Source organism: Cheilinus undulatus, linkage group 6, assembly GCF_018320785.1.
Source record: "Cheilinus undulatus linkage group 6, ASM1832078v1, whole genome shotgun sequence".
Taxonomy (NCBI): domain Eukaryota; kingdom Metazoa; phylum Chordata; class Actinopteri; order Labriformes; family Labridae; genus Cheilinus; species Cheilinus undulatus.
In genome coordinates this window covers 26,854,182-26,870,396 of record NC_054870.1, presented here as the reverse complement: position 1 = coordinate 26,870,396, position 16,215 = coordinate 26,854,182, and the positions used below count along the sequence as shown (strand labels likewise).

The following is a 16,215-nucleotide window of genomic DNA, read 5'->3' as shown; positions in this document are numbered from 1 at the left end:
TGTATACTGGTACATTCATTTACACTGATTTGTGTTTGGTCAGAAATCCAATTCAGGAAGTAAACATGTAAGAGTATGTGAGTGTCTACATTTGGGTAGATAAATCTTCAAAAAGAAACATATTTTCTGTGTTATATTTTCAAGCCTCTTGCCCTGTAAACCATTTCTTCAGCACATTTGTTCTTCATGAAAAGACTCATGATTTAAACTTTCAGTTGCTTTCTTGGTTGTCGGCTGTTTTAAAAAGTGCATTTAGGAGAAACATTTTAGCCACAAGCAAGTTGAAATTGACTCCAAATGGCAACAAACAAAACAATCAGTCCCAAAATAGCTGACTTGCATTTGGAACACTAAGTATGAACATATGAGACAAAACTACTTCCTCCAACCTTACAGGCTGGATCTCTGCCCCTTATTTTGTGGTAAAATGTCACACATCATCATGGGTTGATTTTTTTTTTCTCTTTAAAGACAGACTGACACGTTAAATCGTGCATGCGTAGTGGTGTAACCAAAGTAAAAATGTGCCTCAGCAGACATTTAAGGCCAAAAATCAGCACTAAAACAGTTCATAGTGACAATCTTGGTACATACATGAACAATCAGGAACTTTATTTTGTTTTACTTTACACAAATAAAGTTTATTTTATAGAAATATTATGCAAAGGTCATTCCTACCTGTGTTTAAACCAAAGCTAAGAATGCACAGCTCTGATATGGTGTACTGTGTATGTAGATGTACTTTGTTAATATATGAGAATTACTGATACCAGAAATCAGAAAAGATGCATATCTTCCTCACTGCGGCCAGGACGACTTTCATTTGTCATCGAGCTCATCTATGCATGGTTTATTAAAAAAACAGCTCTGCTGAAAGATCTCTTTGAAGATCTTATTGCTTAGCCAGAGTTATCTGTTGTATAATTCACGTTTATCCTGACAGCTGAGATAATAAAAGAGTTCATCAATTGCTTGAGGAGATTAGTCGGCGGATGTTTCAACATCTGTAAAGACCGTCCTTTCTCACTGCCACTATGAAATAATGCAAATGACTCGTTGCCTGGCTGAAGTAATCAAACACGCATCGTCTGCAACATGACGGGTAAGTCTACTTTATGTGGCATGCAAAGAATTTCATATAAATGATTCAATACCAAACCAGAGGGTCATGCTGTTTCTATCAGAACCTCAAAATAGAGATACAACACGGTTATTCTGCTGATTCTCCTATGTGGTAAATAGATTTTGGACTAAAGACAATCCGTTCAAGCTATTTTCCATTACAGAGCAACGGAAAAACAATCTATGTACAAACCTTGCATTGTCAGCTTTTATGTAACCTCAGACACCAAGAGCTGGGCTACGACCTCGCTTTCCCTCAGGCACCAACATGTTCACCCCTATAACAAGGGCTGGTGCATCTTTGAGATGACACTGCCACCTTTACATTGGTGCAGCTTCAGCTATCCAAGTAATCTTGGTATTACTGGATTCCAGCTGAGTTTAGAGTTGACCTGACAAGTCCTCCATCCCTCAAGAGAAAATGTCCTCTTTCTCCTGTTCTGGTGAAGCAGGTCTAGAAACATCAAAAAGAGGCTGAGGAGAGCCAGAGCTTAAATTCCTCTCTTTGAGGAGGTTAAGTGCTTCTGTGAGTTGCGCCTCCAGGCTAGACACTCGAACGTTCAAGTTCTTGAGGTCGTCCTTCAGCTCCAGTTTGAGTTCCTGAAGTGACGCCTGGAGAGTCTGCTCTGGGATTGGGTAGAAAGGATGCCTGGTCTCTGGAGGCTGGACAGGACTGCGGTCCTGGGGTGTCAGACGACAATCGCTCACTTTGTCCAAACGCAGGTCACTTTTAGTGATCCCGCTATCACACGAGTCTGTCTTTTTTAAAGACATCTGTGTTTCAAGCACCTTGGTCCGTTCAGGTAAAGTTTCCATGGATTCAGCCTTGGACACTTTGTTCCAGTTGTCAGTTTTAGCCATGGACTCCTTGAAGCGCCCCCAGCCTTTAGCTTTAAGTGGTTCAGCAGCACGGCCTCCAACCAGAGAAATGGGGGCTGGCACCTGCAGCTTGGACTTCTCTGAAGGAGTGCAGCTGGGGGGTGAAGAGGATGAGGGTGTCGAAGATGAAGGTGTTGCGGGGCTTTCTGTTACAGTGATGATGCTGGTGGTTGTAATGGCTGTGTTAGCCATTGGGACATCTACGTAAATGGGGCCTTTCTCAATGTCATGTTCATCTAGTTCTGGTTTGTCACTACCAAGGCGAGCCTCCTTCTGCTGTCGAAAGCGCTGGAAGAGTTTCCGTACCGGATGATCTGGTGGTAAGTTCAGAGGGGCTTCATTTTTACGTCTCTGTCGCTCCTCCTCCTCTCGTTTCACATCGCTGATCTTCCGGAAGACGATCTAGAAGGGAATCCAGAGTTGTAGTGACTAAAACATCATCATAAAGTCAGGCACATTCATCCAAACTACCATGAGCAGGTGTATTGACGGTACATATTGTACAGTTTGTCTGGGAACATTGTTTCAAAATGTGTCTGCTGCTTAAATGTCACCTCAGAGATGCAATTCCCATGACACAAAGGGAAAGTTCAAATCCCGCCTCTGGCTTCAGCTGGTTGAAACTCTCTATTAACCTATTCACAGCTGCTCATGGAGGATTGTGTTTCAAGCATTTGTATCAAAAGTTTTACCTTCTGTTCACTGGATTGTTGTTTTTCTCATGCAATATGTCATTTGAAGGTTTGACTTCTTCCATAAAAAAAAACAATGGTTCTAGAAAAAGGAAGTTTTCATGATTGGCATGACATTGTCAAGTGTTGTAGATTGACTTGTCAGTACAATATAATGATACAGTTCTACCTCCTGTAAGGTGTTTCACATAAAAACTAGCATTAAAAAACTATACAAGGGATATTAGCTTTTCTGGCTTTTCAAAGGGAGTGCCAGACCACAGCTCTAAAGCTTACAGATGAGATCAATAGAATATATCCCTTGTTTAATAATATTGAAGGTTACATATGTTACCCTTTTAAGAAAAGTTTATATTGGTCTCAGAGGTACCCAAAACATGTCTGTGAAGCTTGTTGCTAAAAAACACTCTAGTATTGGATTTTTGTATGTCTCCAAACTCTCTGTTTCAGACCTGCTTAGCATGAGATGACTCTGTCTGTTACTTTGAATGTTAATGAGCTGTCTGACTCCGCCCCTCTCAGGAAATGGATGTGACTCTACTGATCTCAGGAGAGGAGGGTGGAACTTTCATCCAACAGGGAGGGCCAACCAAACCTGGGGGCCGTGCTAACTCCCAACATGACATCATGAGGGGGAAATCTGAGAACGCTTTTACTGAACTTTTTACCTAAGCTTAGCATAATGTAGCTTGTCATTGCATAGTATTATTGCAATGCTATGAAGTTAGTATATGTCTTTTTTTTGGTTTAGGTCTCCATGAGGTGGGTAATTGCTAGTGCTTCCACCAGACAGTGAAAGTACAGTGTTGGCTGAGGGATCTTAAGTTATATGGGTGTATCAGTCAGCACAAGGACTAACTCCAAAGGCTCCAAATTATGTCACTAGTGGATTATGTAAGAGCTTACCACAAGGGGCATTTTGGCTTCACTTTTTACAACAGAAAGAAACAGACGTGTTCTCCATATTAATATACAGTTAATGTAATGAGCCTCTTTACATGTGAGACAGGATTTAATTACTTAGCTTAACAATCAACCCTCATTATAAAATGTAAAATTCACTATGCAGTTCTTAATGTGGAACAGACTTGAACTCTAAAAATTTAAGTGATTGTCTGTTTTGCTATTTGTTTTTTGGTTGTTCTTACTGGAATACAAATGTGCTGAAAGATGTACAAAGAATTATCTACTACTGGTTTGTATATCATCTTTGCAAAATTTTCTAAGTACTGAAGCCCCTCGTGATCTAAGTTGCAGCAAAAAAAAAATAGGCACAAGATTGTATTTAGCAATTATTACTCTGACTAAAAGGGTATATTAAGAAAAACATTTTTAGATGAGCCAATTTAAAATTCCCTCTGTAAGTAAAAATTGTACAGTTAGAGGAGCAGAAATCTGCTGAATTTGGGGGCACACAGAAGGCCTAGCGGTCTAAAGTGCTACCTATGTACGGCCCGGGTTTGAATCCGGTCTGTGGCCTTTTGCTGCATGACATCCCCACTCTCTCTCCCCCATTTCCAGTTCTGTCCACTGTCCTTCCCTATGGATTAAAGGCATGAAAAGCCCAAAAATAAATCTAAAAGAAAAAAAAAATCTGCTGAATCTCAATAAAATGTTCATGATTACAGTTATTTAAACAGTACAATGGTGCAGAGTTCAAAGACATTGTCAGATAGCCTAAGGTTTAGTGTTGTGTTTATTTTGATCATTTTTTGTAATTTAGTTCATACTGTGTTCAGGCATGGTGCTGAAATACAATAAGCACAAAATCATCCATCATTTTGAAGTGCTAAGACAACATCAATTTTTCTCCTCAGTCTCATTCGAACAGTGTTCTCACAACTGAGTCACTTGAATGTCGAACATGCCGTGTGCTGGATTTCCCAGAGTAAAACGTCACAGGGAGCACTTGGTTCGTCTTTTAATCCATCTCTGGATTTCCCAGCTGTATGCATTCAGAAAGTATGGGACCCTGGTGAATAGTGACTTTAATGCAGCAGATGAGATTGGCTCTTAATATGCAGGCAGTTCAATCTCTCCTGCACTCTCTTGGGCAGGCTAACCTTATTATGAATGAGGTAATGATTGGTAGCTACACTTGAGTTGTTGATCACAGCTGTTCATCTCTGGATGAAGAATTTAGGAGTGGCTGTTTAATGCATCTGCATGTGTTCAGTTTAGGTTGTGTTTTAATCTATGTTAGAGCTATAAGCTCTGACTCTAGGACCTGCTATTAAGGACATTTTATCCAGATTAATACATTTATGAAAAATATATTTTCTAAAGAAATCGTATGATCTTTTATAGGGGGAAGTTAGATTAAAAACATTGTCACATTTTATTGGAGATGATCATAGGCTGTATAAAACTGGATGCAAAACCCCTCCTCAAGTGAGGACAACACATTTAGAGCCCCTCCTACTGACTGGGTGGCTTACAAGTCATAGACAGACAGAACATGAGTCAGGCTGGAAAATTAAAACAATTTTTCCTGGAAACCAGTTTGTCATGACAGCTAGATATTACAACACTGATTTTCTCTGTTGGCAAGTGTGGATCCTGTGGTGCTGTTTGCACATGATTACTAGAGTAGAGGAGAAACAATAACACAACTTAAACAAGAGCTATTCAACTTGAACACCATAGCCTAATGGTTAAGTCCCTGCACCTCATGTACAGATGCCATTGTCCTTGAGCAGGCAGCCTGGGTTCAGGTCCAGCTTGTGGCTCCTTTTCTGCATGCCATTCCTGACTCTCTCCACCCTGTTTTCAACTTTATCCACTGTCTTATCTAAATTAAATAGAGGCACAAAATACATTTAAACAAAACTGGGCATTCATAACAAAAACGGTTTGCCTCAGAGGAGTCTTGCACAAGATGCTGTGCTGCCGTAGACTATCATAAGGAATCTCTGCCCATTATATCCAGGCCCATCTTGAGGTATTTTGGCTTCATTGTTCTTAACTGGAGGAGTTTGGGGCATGTTGTTCATCTTATTATACAGTCTTCTGACAGGTTACCACAGGAAAAAGTTAGCTTCACTTTCCTTTAGTTAAAGCCATGAAAGCTGATTACTTCTGCTTTTGGTCAAAGTGTTTAGGTGTTCTTATGTTCAGCTAACATAATTTATATTTAAAAAAACATGAGAGCTTCTTACTCATAACAGTTTCATAAATAAGCACTTTTTCTGCACCAGGAAATTTCCTCTAGCACAAGAAACCATTGGGGTTGAATTTCTATCACATGGATCATTGTCTTTATTGGTGCATGGTGACTTTTATTAACAAAAAAATCTGCTTGGTGATTAGCCCTTAAACACAATAACACAAACTCTGAGCATGTGACTTGCTCCTCGGAACATTCTTTATTGGTGATATCCCAGAATTTTATTTCACCTTTCTTTTTGACACAGCAGTGGGGTCATGCAATGAAGGCTCATTTATATGCATTTGTTTTATACGTGTATGAATACAGACAGAGCCCTCTGTCTGCATTCATTTAATCTGCAGGAAGCTTATATGGACCAAATGTTGCAATACCACAAAGAATTGTAAGGGCAGTGTTGGGCAGTGTTGCCAACAGTTTAACCCAAACCGGCAAAACACAAGAAGATTTTTTTAGATTTATTTTGGGCTTTTTGTGCCCTTATTTGATAGAGGACAGTGGATAGAGTCGGAAACGGGGATGAAGAGCGGGGAGAGACATGCGGAAAAGGGCCACAGGCCAGCTTCGAGACCGAGCTGCGTACATGGGGCGCGCCATAAACCACTAGGATAGCGTTAGCTTGCTGGGGCACAGAGACAGACATTTACAACATAAAAGCTGGGCAGAGAGCAGATGGGAACTGAAGGTCACTGAAGGTCGATGGTATCATTAATTTCTTAATACCACTTAACATGGATGAGTATTTGAGTGGTAATGGTTCTTTAAAACATACTGGTGTTTTTCATACATAAGGGCAGCCTAAATGAGCCTCAAGTCAAGGCTAATGGGGACAAAACCTTGTGTTCTACTGTAGCAATGTCTAACAATGAAGAAGTTTGGCCCCTTCTTTAAATCGTGTTTGTGCAGTCACATGAAAAATGACAAGGAACAGCACTTACTTTTTAAATGCATCAGTGGAATTTTTTTCCTTATCTTTGTGTGCCTTTAGTTCAGGGTGGAAACAGATAATGATGAAGCCTGCTTTCTTGTAAAGTCATTTTAATAGACTTAAAGTTTTAGATATTATTGGTATGACTGTTATTAGAGTATTCATAGAAAAAACTATTCCTGAAACATGAGTAGTGACTTTAGCCAGTGTAATCCAACAGAGAGAAAAGAAAAACCTGTTCTAGACGCCCACGCTTAATGCCCTGTTTTCTCTGGTAAGCATGGTGGGAAAACACCACAGCTTTTCTGACTCATCACAAAAATAAAACCACTCAAAGTTCAAGCTCTTTTCAAAAGTGTAAAAAAACAAGAAATGGAGTGTGTATATGTCTGAAGTAATAGTACGCTGCTATTATCCATCAAAAATACCAACAAAAACACTAGAGTAGATGGTTTCAGATATTGTAGGCAGTATCACACCATGATGGAGCTGCAGGCTAAAGGCTGCTCACTCCTGAGCAAGAAAACCAAATTAACTGTAGCCTGTTGCTCTGTGGAAAACCTACTGTATATTTGTAAAATTGAGAGGAACAAAAATCCTTTTTATCTTGTACTTTTGTCATGAAAAATGTCATTAGAAATTTCAAAACATTTCACTATCTTTTCCCTTTATTTCATAACAAAGTGAGCCAACTGGAAGAACTGAAGGTTTTATGAATTAATTTGAACTTTAAAACTCTTAAAACAAGCTGCTTCATAATACAAAGGTATTTACAGACAGATTATTTATAGTTTATTCTTTACACTGACATATAAACTACTTTAGTCATCTGTTTGAAGATTCACTCACCCTTTTCCGTAGGTTGTAGGTGAGCAGCAGATTTCTTGAGAAGTGGTTGGAAAACGCAGTGTAGAACTCCAGCACCTTCTGTAGAGCATCACGTTTAATGATGTGGAGGTCACAGTAGGTCAGAGCTCGGACGTTGGCGCAGGCTTGAGCCAGAGTCACCTCTTTCCAGAAAACATCCCCGAATACATCCCCCTTACCTGCAGAGAGGAAATATGTGTAAACTGGCTGCTGTCTAATGTTATCTACTGGATCACAGTGATAACTGCTGTCCACATTCATACAGTGGTCCAGCTAACTTAACCCCACTTTACATGATTGTGCCACTGTAATGTTCACCTTAATAAAGATGCCTTTTCAGTAGTAAAGCTAAAACAGTGCCACAATGTCTGCCATGAAAACATCATCAAACATTGTGCAGTGTCCATGGTAGCAGCCCAATGGCCATCATGATGGTTAATGGGGATGGCCATTCTATCAATCTATCATCTGCTTTGACTGAATTTTCATCACCAGTTATTGCCACGTACCATCATCTACATATGTGTGGTAATCTGGTCCACTCTTGTCATTGGTTCCTTTCTGCTATTTATCTCCCATATTTACAGTGCCTATAAAAAACTATTTAACCCCTTTGGATGTTTTTCCCTTTTATTGAGTTTATCAACCAATCATGGTCAATATAATTTGGATTTTTTAACAAAAAAAATTACCAAAAAAACTCTTTAATGGCAAAGTGAAATCAGATTTCTACAGCGTGATGTCAATTAAATAAAATATATAATGTAAAATATGGGACTGCAAAAATACTCACCCCCTTCAAAGTGGCTGGCCTAATTCAACAGAGATCTAGTCTCCCAATTAATGAAATGAGGATCGCCTGAGTGCAGTGAATGTGTCTCAAGTCATTGCAGTATGAAGACACCTGTATCTGGAAGGCCTAGTCACTGGTTAATCAGTATTCCTGGCCACCATTACACCATGAAGAAAAAAGAATACTCTGAGTAACCAAGAGAAAAGGTTTTTGTAAAGCTGAGGTCAGAGGATGGATACATAAAAAATTACAAGGCACTGAACATCCCCGGAGTTTAGTTGAATCTCCATCAAGGAATGGAACGAAATGGGCACATGTGTAAATCTGCTTAGGTCAGGCCGTCCTCAAAAACTGAGTAGCCATGCAAGAAGGAGACTTGTAAGAGAGGCCACTAACACCTATGACTACTCTGAAGGAATTACAAGCTTCAGCAGCTAAGATGGGAGAGACACTGCATACAACAACTGTTCCTCAGCCATCAAAGCCTTATGGGAGACTGGCAAAGAAAAAGCCACTATTGAGGAAAACTCATTTAATCTCTTCTGGAGTTCATTAAAGGCATGTGAGAGACTCCATGGTTAAGTGGGAGAAAATTCTTTGAATTCTTTGGTCTGATGAGACCAAAATGGTGCTTTTTGGCCATCAGACAAGACACTATTGGTGGACACCAAACACTGCACATCACCACAGTCACAGCATCCCCACTGTGAAGCACAGTGGTGGCAGCATCATGCTTGTGGGGATGTTTCTCAGCAGTCGACCATGGAAGGCTTGTAAAGGTAGAGGGTAAAATGAATGCGGCAAAATATAGGAAAATCCTGAAGGACTATCTTATTCAGCTAACAAAACCTTTAAATAGGAGAGACTAAACCTTAGTTTAAAATTTTTAAGGGAAGTAGCTAGGAATGATAGCATTATGTGTATTTCGAAAGTTCATTGTAGTCACTGATCCAACATGTTACTTAAATGCAAGTATAATATTTTATCATTACATATGGCATAGTCTTCCTCTAGTATTCCCTATCAAATGCAGAAAATTGTTAATTACTTTTATCAAACCTTAAACCAATCCCTATGACACCAGCATAGATTTCTTCCCGCCATCCTGAGCCTAAAATCAGATTTAAATAACAACCTTGTGAAAATGCAATGAACAACAAATCCTTAAACTCAAGGCCTCCAAATAACCAGAATCTCTTTCTTTGACAACATAAAATATTCATCACCCCAGATTTACATAGGTGAAAATGTCTGATAACTTCTGGCAATGTGAAGAAAATTAATGAAGCATACTTAAACATTCATTTAACAAAAACAATCAAAGCTCTACAGTAGGTGAGTTACCATGATTAATAACGTTAAAAACTAATTAAATATATGAGTCTCAGGAAAAATAAGTCAAACCGCAGCAGTCTGAGGATCAGATGAGATGTTTGTGTGCTTATCATGTTGTTTCTGTTCCTCTGTGCTATTAGGCTAATGAGAATTTGATTCATACTAGTAACTTGTTTATCACTTCAGGCTCTCTTACAAGCCACATCCAAGTCAATGGTTTTAGCCTGAATACACTGATTGCTGCAGAGAGGAGCCAACAGAAGGTTATTGATGAAAAACAGCCTGGATGGTGTCACTAGTGCAGCCAGGGCATGCTATCCATTATTCACTTAATCAATCATTAGGCAAATTAGAGGAGGGAGTTTACAAAGACAAATTCTGCTGGGATTTAAGATGGCCAGCGTAAGCAAAGGAAAGATCCATGATATTGCATCTTTGTACATAAATGCATGAAGCCTCCTTTCTTTGTTGGCACACACAGGGGTGCAACAGGAGAGGCACAGGGCTTACAGAAATAGGCTCTTGAGGTCTTTCCATGTGGATATACAGTATGTATGCAAGGCAGATTCACAGATATTAAACCTGAAATTATTTTAACAAGCTTTGACTACAGTGATAACATCTTGCGAAATGTTAAGCATAAAATGAGTTTATTTAGCTTTGTTTTACAGCTTAATATTGTTGGGTTGATTAAGCTACTATGAGTGTTTTGTATTAATAATGTTGAATAAGTCGTGTGCAGATGACTTTAGAGCTGTTTTTCATGGAGAATGGCTATGCAATGAGGCAGAAAAAGACACTATGTAGCAGCATAAGTGAAGAAAAGCAGTTTCATTGCATGCCAAAAAGCACTGCTATATGTAAGGCAAATAAAGGTTACACTTTTCTGTGAGAGAAACCTTTCATTTAATAATTCTGATTCTAGTCTTTGCTTTTTCCCCTTTGCAGTGAGCATCAAAAATGGACTTTAGATTCTCCTTGTAAACTCTTCTTTGAAATAGTCCCTATCCTATTAATTAGTAAGTTTTGGAACAAGTTTCCATGTCTCTTTTTTATAGGAAATCCTATTATATTTCCCTTTAATACACAGCTGCTGAGCAAACATTGGCACAATTAAATGAATTCTGAGACTTGTGAGAAACCGATGATTCTTGGTCATATGAGTACAGTTGATTTTCTTTAACTGAAACTGAGATCAAGTTTAAAAGTCCAGATCACATTCATAATGTTAGGAAGAGAATTCTGTTTCTGTGACAAACGGTCTTGTTCAAGTTCATGACTCAGCAGACAGCAATCCCCCAAACAGCATCTTTCACTGCAGTCAGACAGAGGAAAGTGGAAAGTGCTGGCATAGACAGACACAAAAGGGGGATTTTAACAGTACTTTGTTGCCATGATGTAACACACTTTTGTTAAGGAGCACTGGAGGCAAATCTGACTAAAATCATTTTTTGTTTTTTTTTGTTTTTCTATTGTCCTCACTTCGATTTTGCTGTAATGATAAATTCAGAGCAAGATGTCAGATCATAACACATGAATCTCTTTTTAATGACACTTTTTGTAATTTTAAGAAAATCCTAACTGTATTTTTCTAAAAAAAAAATTAAAACAAGAAAAAAACGAGCAGATATGGGACATGTCCTTTGACAGGAGGGAATGAGAAGCCTTGACCGCCTCTGTCATGAAATAATAATAAGCGAGGAATCAATTATTAATTATGTTAAAATGCTAATGCTGTTATTTGGCAAAGTTCTTGAAAGTGTTTCCAAAATCTTGGAACTGTGTTCATCACACTGCAAAGACTCAGCTCAACATAATATCTGAATCAGCTAAACCAATAATTGCTTGCATTCACTGGACATTTACCAAGGCAACAAACAATGACCTATACAAACAACAATGTTGCTTGTACAAATTCTGGTATGTATCTTCATCATGCAAACTTCTAAATGCTGTCCTAAACTCCCATTAAATTTGCTGATATATCAGCTGCAGAATTGATCATCTATTAGAAACCTATCATTTCTCTTATATCCCATTCTTGTATGCACATCTCTATTGTATTTGTACCTCGTAACTGAAGAATACATTAGGTTTGACTTTTCCAGTGGAAAAATTAAGCATACCACAGATATAAAACCAGTACGAGTAGGTCAAAAATATGTTTTAGTATTCACACTGAGCAAACAACTTTTCCACTCATCATTGGCTGCTCTCTAAAGAAAATGTAACTCTGGGGAATCTATGCATACAAACCAGAGTTTATTTATATAACTACAGAATTAAAAAAAAAAAGAAACACCACAAAAAAATTGGTATTCAATATGTTTTTTAAACTTCTTTGGCTGAAACTTCTTTGCATAGGTGTAAAGTCACAAATTCCATTCCATTTATTTGTATTTTTTTAAAGTACAATTCTAAAATCAGTAATTTTACTTAGGTTTATTTTGGGGAAGTATTGTACTCCATTAAATTTTCAAAAGCATCTGCCACCAGTGACTACACTCCATACAGGGGGTGTCCTATCATGCTTACAGCCTTACTGTCCTTTTGAGTACTTGAAGACATCACGATGGGGTCTAATGACTAGAGACTTAGCACATTTCTCTTTCGCTGACATCTGTAAAATAAATAACTTTTCACACATATTTAAGCCTCTTATGATTGAAATAATAGTAACAGCCCTCCAGTTACAAAACAAATGTGCACACTGCCTTAAGTGTAGATAAATACAGGTTTTAATTTCAAGCATGATCTTGATCCTAAGCAGATTGCCAATGCAGTGAAATAATTTCTGTAGAGAAAACAGCTGATAAAAAACAGTGATAGTTCGGTTGATAGTTCAAGATCATATGACCAGAAAAAGGGATTTTACATGTACTGCAGAAATGTAATAATAATCACTAGGAAGTGCTGATATAATGAAGAAGCTTGGTATGATATATCAAAAAAAGACTCCAATAATCTGTCTCCCTAAAATGGCTCAAGATGTGCTAAATAAAACAGGAACTCACACTCAAAGATGAGTTTTGCCAGTGGGGGCCATTAAAAAACGTTTATGTTTGTATATTAAGAAAAAACAATGAGAGATAAAAATAGATCATTATTAACTCAATTAAACCAAATGGCAAGTGAAGGCCTAAGATTTTTGCAAAGGACTGTATGTCCGATATGCTGCATGTGTTTTGTGTTTTTTACTGTTATGGTTTGCACTTCTCTGTTTGTGTATTTAATGCATTAAGTAGGTATTGTTTTATTAAATAATACTTGCTGAGGTAGTTAAATGTATGCAGCGTGCAGGCCTACAAGATCTATTTCCCCCATAAGGAACAATCAAATGTAAAATGTAGGGTCGTTTTGTGTCGTACTGCATTTCAGTGACAACAAGGAACCCCCCCCCCCCTTTAGAATTCTTTAAATAAAAGAATCTGAACTCACCTAAAATTGCCACCACTTCGTCGTCCTGGATAACCTCAAGTGACCCCGACACCACAAAACAGAGGCTGTCCACACTTTCACCAGCATGGTAGATCAGGTCTCCAGGAGCACAGTGGATAGTCTGAAACTCCATGGCCAATGCTCTGAGACAACCATCGCTGGCAAGTCGAAAAGCTGGGTGCTCTTTGAAAACTTTTCGGTTGAGGTGGACGCAGATATCTGCTCTCATGTCCTTTGGACAAATCTGCAAAACCTGAATAAACACAAGAGTTGAAAAAAAAGAGCCAAATATTTAGTTCTGAATTATCCTTGAGAATGCTTAGACTCCAATTTATATAGCACTGTACAGAACTTGTAGGCATGTTTAGGCTAGAAATTGAGGCTGGAGTAAGGCGTGTAATGGTGAGTAAGCCTGGGGGGACCATTGGGCAGGAAGGAGGATTGACACAACCCACGTTGTACTCTGGATGTCCTTGCACATTACCAGGGGCATGGAACAATAATCTGTTGAAAATTAAAAATGTCCACACCTTTAGGATGGGGTAAGGGGTGGATGTTGCTAGTGAGCATGGCCTAGTGTGCTGTCTGGGCAGGTTGTAGGGTTGTCACGAACCCTGGTCATGCTGTGGATGTCCCAAAGACTTGAAAATCACCGGTGCTTTCTGGGTGTATTACTAGGGGGGAAAACGCCCAGCCAAAAGAAATGCAGCTGAGCTTGGCCTTGGCTGCTGAGCAGGACAATAGTGTGTTGACATGTGTCAAGCTTGGGGTTGTGGCATGTTGGGCCTCTTGATGAATCCTTAGCACCCTACATGCCTAAAACTTATGCACATGACTGTACAGACTGTAAATATATATATATTTTGAGCTGTTACTCACATTCGCTTGTGTAAAGGGAAAACAGGTTTTTACTGATGTAAACAGATTGAACATTTTAAGACTTTGCAAATGCTGTTATATTCAACACAGAATAAAATCAGGGCCTGCTGCAACTCAGAATAATTTCTGACCCCAAATTGTTTGCTTTGGGAAACTATTTGGCTGATAAGATGTCAACACTCAACACTTGGACTAATGTAGCAAATTAAAAAAACAATAGATGATTTCCTTTTCACATAAACACAAGGGAGAAAGATCATCCTTTATTTTTGGACACTTTTGGTCCAAATCATCATTGAACATTTTTCCAGTTCAAAAAGAAAAAAAAAATATTATTCACTGTGAACATTTTTTTCCAGCTTTTCAAAACTTCTTTCATATTAAAGTGAAATCCTGCCTTAATTTTCTGTTTGTAAGTCTATTTAACAAGATGCAACAAAAATACTCTAAAGTCAACAGATGATTTCTCCAGCATCTGCCTTAAAGTTAGAGTCCTTGTCCTCAAAAGAAATTAATCAACTAACACCAGAAAGCCTTTAATCTACAAGTAAGAGTTGTAAAGCATCTTCTTCTTTCAAAAGCCTTGGGAAAACGTCACCATTAATTGACTGCATGGTACGTATATTATGAGTTATGATTTATAATGGAAGCTTCTAGCAGCTCGCAGTCCAGCCGCCTCTCTGCTGACTGTCAGTGAGCAGCAGCATGTAGTTCAAGTACACCTAATCAAAAGGACGTCAGGCCGACACAGGACTCTGCTTTTAAAACAAATCTCTTTGAAGATGAATGTCAAGCAGAGAGGGATTATGTGCCATTTTTAGACCCTGTAGTGTAGCCTGCAGCCAGACAAATAAATAATACATAGATGCAGTGTAAGCGTAACTTAAAAAGGACACCAGATAAGTGCAGATTAACCATTAGGTTGCACAAGTTTTCCTGGAGATGATATTCCTGCCTTATTATAAATTGCGCTTCTAATTTGGGCTGAAATAATAAAATCTTTCCCATAATTGGATTTTGGACAGTTGGATTAAGTGGGACGCAGTGATATGAATTCTTACTGGCTCTACATCAGTCAGAGTGGCACCAGTTCAATCTCTCTGCTGCAGCTGAAATTGCTTAATTTCCACACACTCAAATCATTTTAGCATCATCTGAATGCAGTGGGATGGCAGGGGGTGACTCTCTATTACTGTGCCATAAATATAAAAAGCACTGCCTGGTTCTGATAATAGGCAGCTCACTTATTGCTACAGAATAAACAGAATAGTTTTTCAGAAACAAATTAACAGTGAAAAATGACTTTTATGTAATGTGATGTTCAAGAAGCGTTAATGACAAAGGTTGAGATTCAGAGGTGGAGAAGGGAGGATTGGGAGGGCATCATGAAAATGAAAAAAACCCCTCCGCAAATTCTTCTTTTCTTTGCCCTGGCACATGTGTCTGTGACCCCTCTGCTTCAACACATATCCAGGCCATTTTTCTGCAAATCACAGTGCTTTATGTTAAAAGCTGATTTAAGGCAAACCTCTGCAGATCAGCAAGTGAGACATGCTCCTTGACAACCAAGAAGTCTACCTGATGTGGAACCTTTGATGGAGCCATTATGTCATGATTATGCTGATCTAGACACAGCTTTGTGGAGTACAACAGGACTCAACACATATGTTAATGCTCTGATTTATTGCAGTATATAATTAATTTAAATTTATTTAACTAGGAAAAACCTAACTGAGATCAAGAATCCCATTTACAAAAGTGACCTGGCCAAGACAGGCAGCAGCACAGTCGACAAAGACATAGACATAAAAACAAAGCAGTTCCATCACAGAAAAAAAACAAATCCAGAGTCACAGAGCAGAAAGTCATCAGTTAAAACATCTACAACCTGATACATCATCCTCCAATGCCTTGGGGGCGTTTATTTTTTAATAGTGCAGCGTTTTGGAAAAAATCCATTATATTAAAGCTCATGTGAAGATCTTTCACTTTGTGTTGATTTTTACACCCCCTGTGGATGAAGTAGTATGTTTTATGACTTTGTAGATTTTGTAGAACATGAATTTAGTGTTTTATTACTTGAGGGAACTCAAACTGTTTTAATTTCTTCTGACAC

At 38.5% G+C, this 16,215-nt stretch overlaps 1 protein-coding gene across 1 annotated transcript in view; it reads right to left on the bottom strand.

Moving 5' to 3' along the window:
- Positions 1-1,533: 1,533 nt before the first annotated feature.
- The window catches only part of kcnh1a (potassium voltage-gated channel, subfamily H (eag-related), member 1a), a 60,081-nt gene continuing 45,399 nt past the window's right edge, over positions 1,534-16,215 (bottom strand). Inside the window, exons 11-13 of the mRNA XM_041789714.1 lie at positions 13,221-13,473; positions 7,637-7,833; positions 1,534-2,403 (exon numbers count right to left, since the gene is read on the bottom strand). Coding sequence (XP_041645648.1) covers positions 1,534-2,403; positions 7,637-7,833; positions 13,221-13,473 — 1,320 coding nt within the window. The remainder of the gene's footprint in view (positions 2,404-7,636; positions 7,834-13,220; positions 13,474-16,215) is intronic.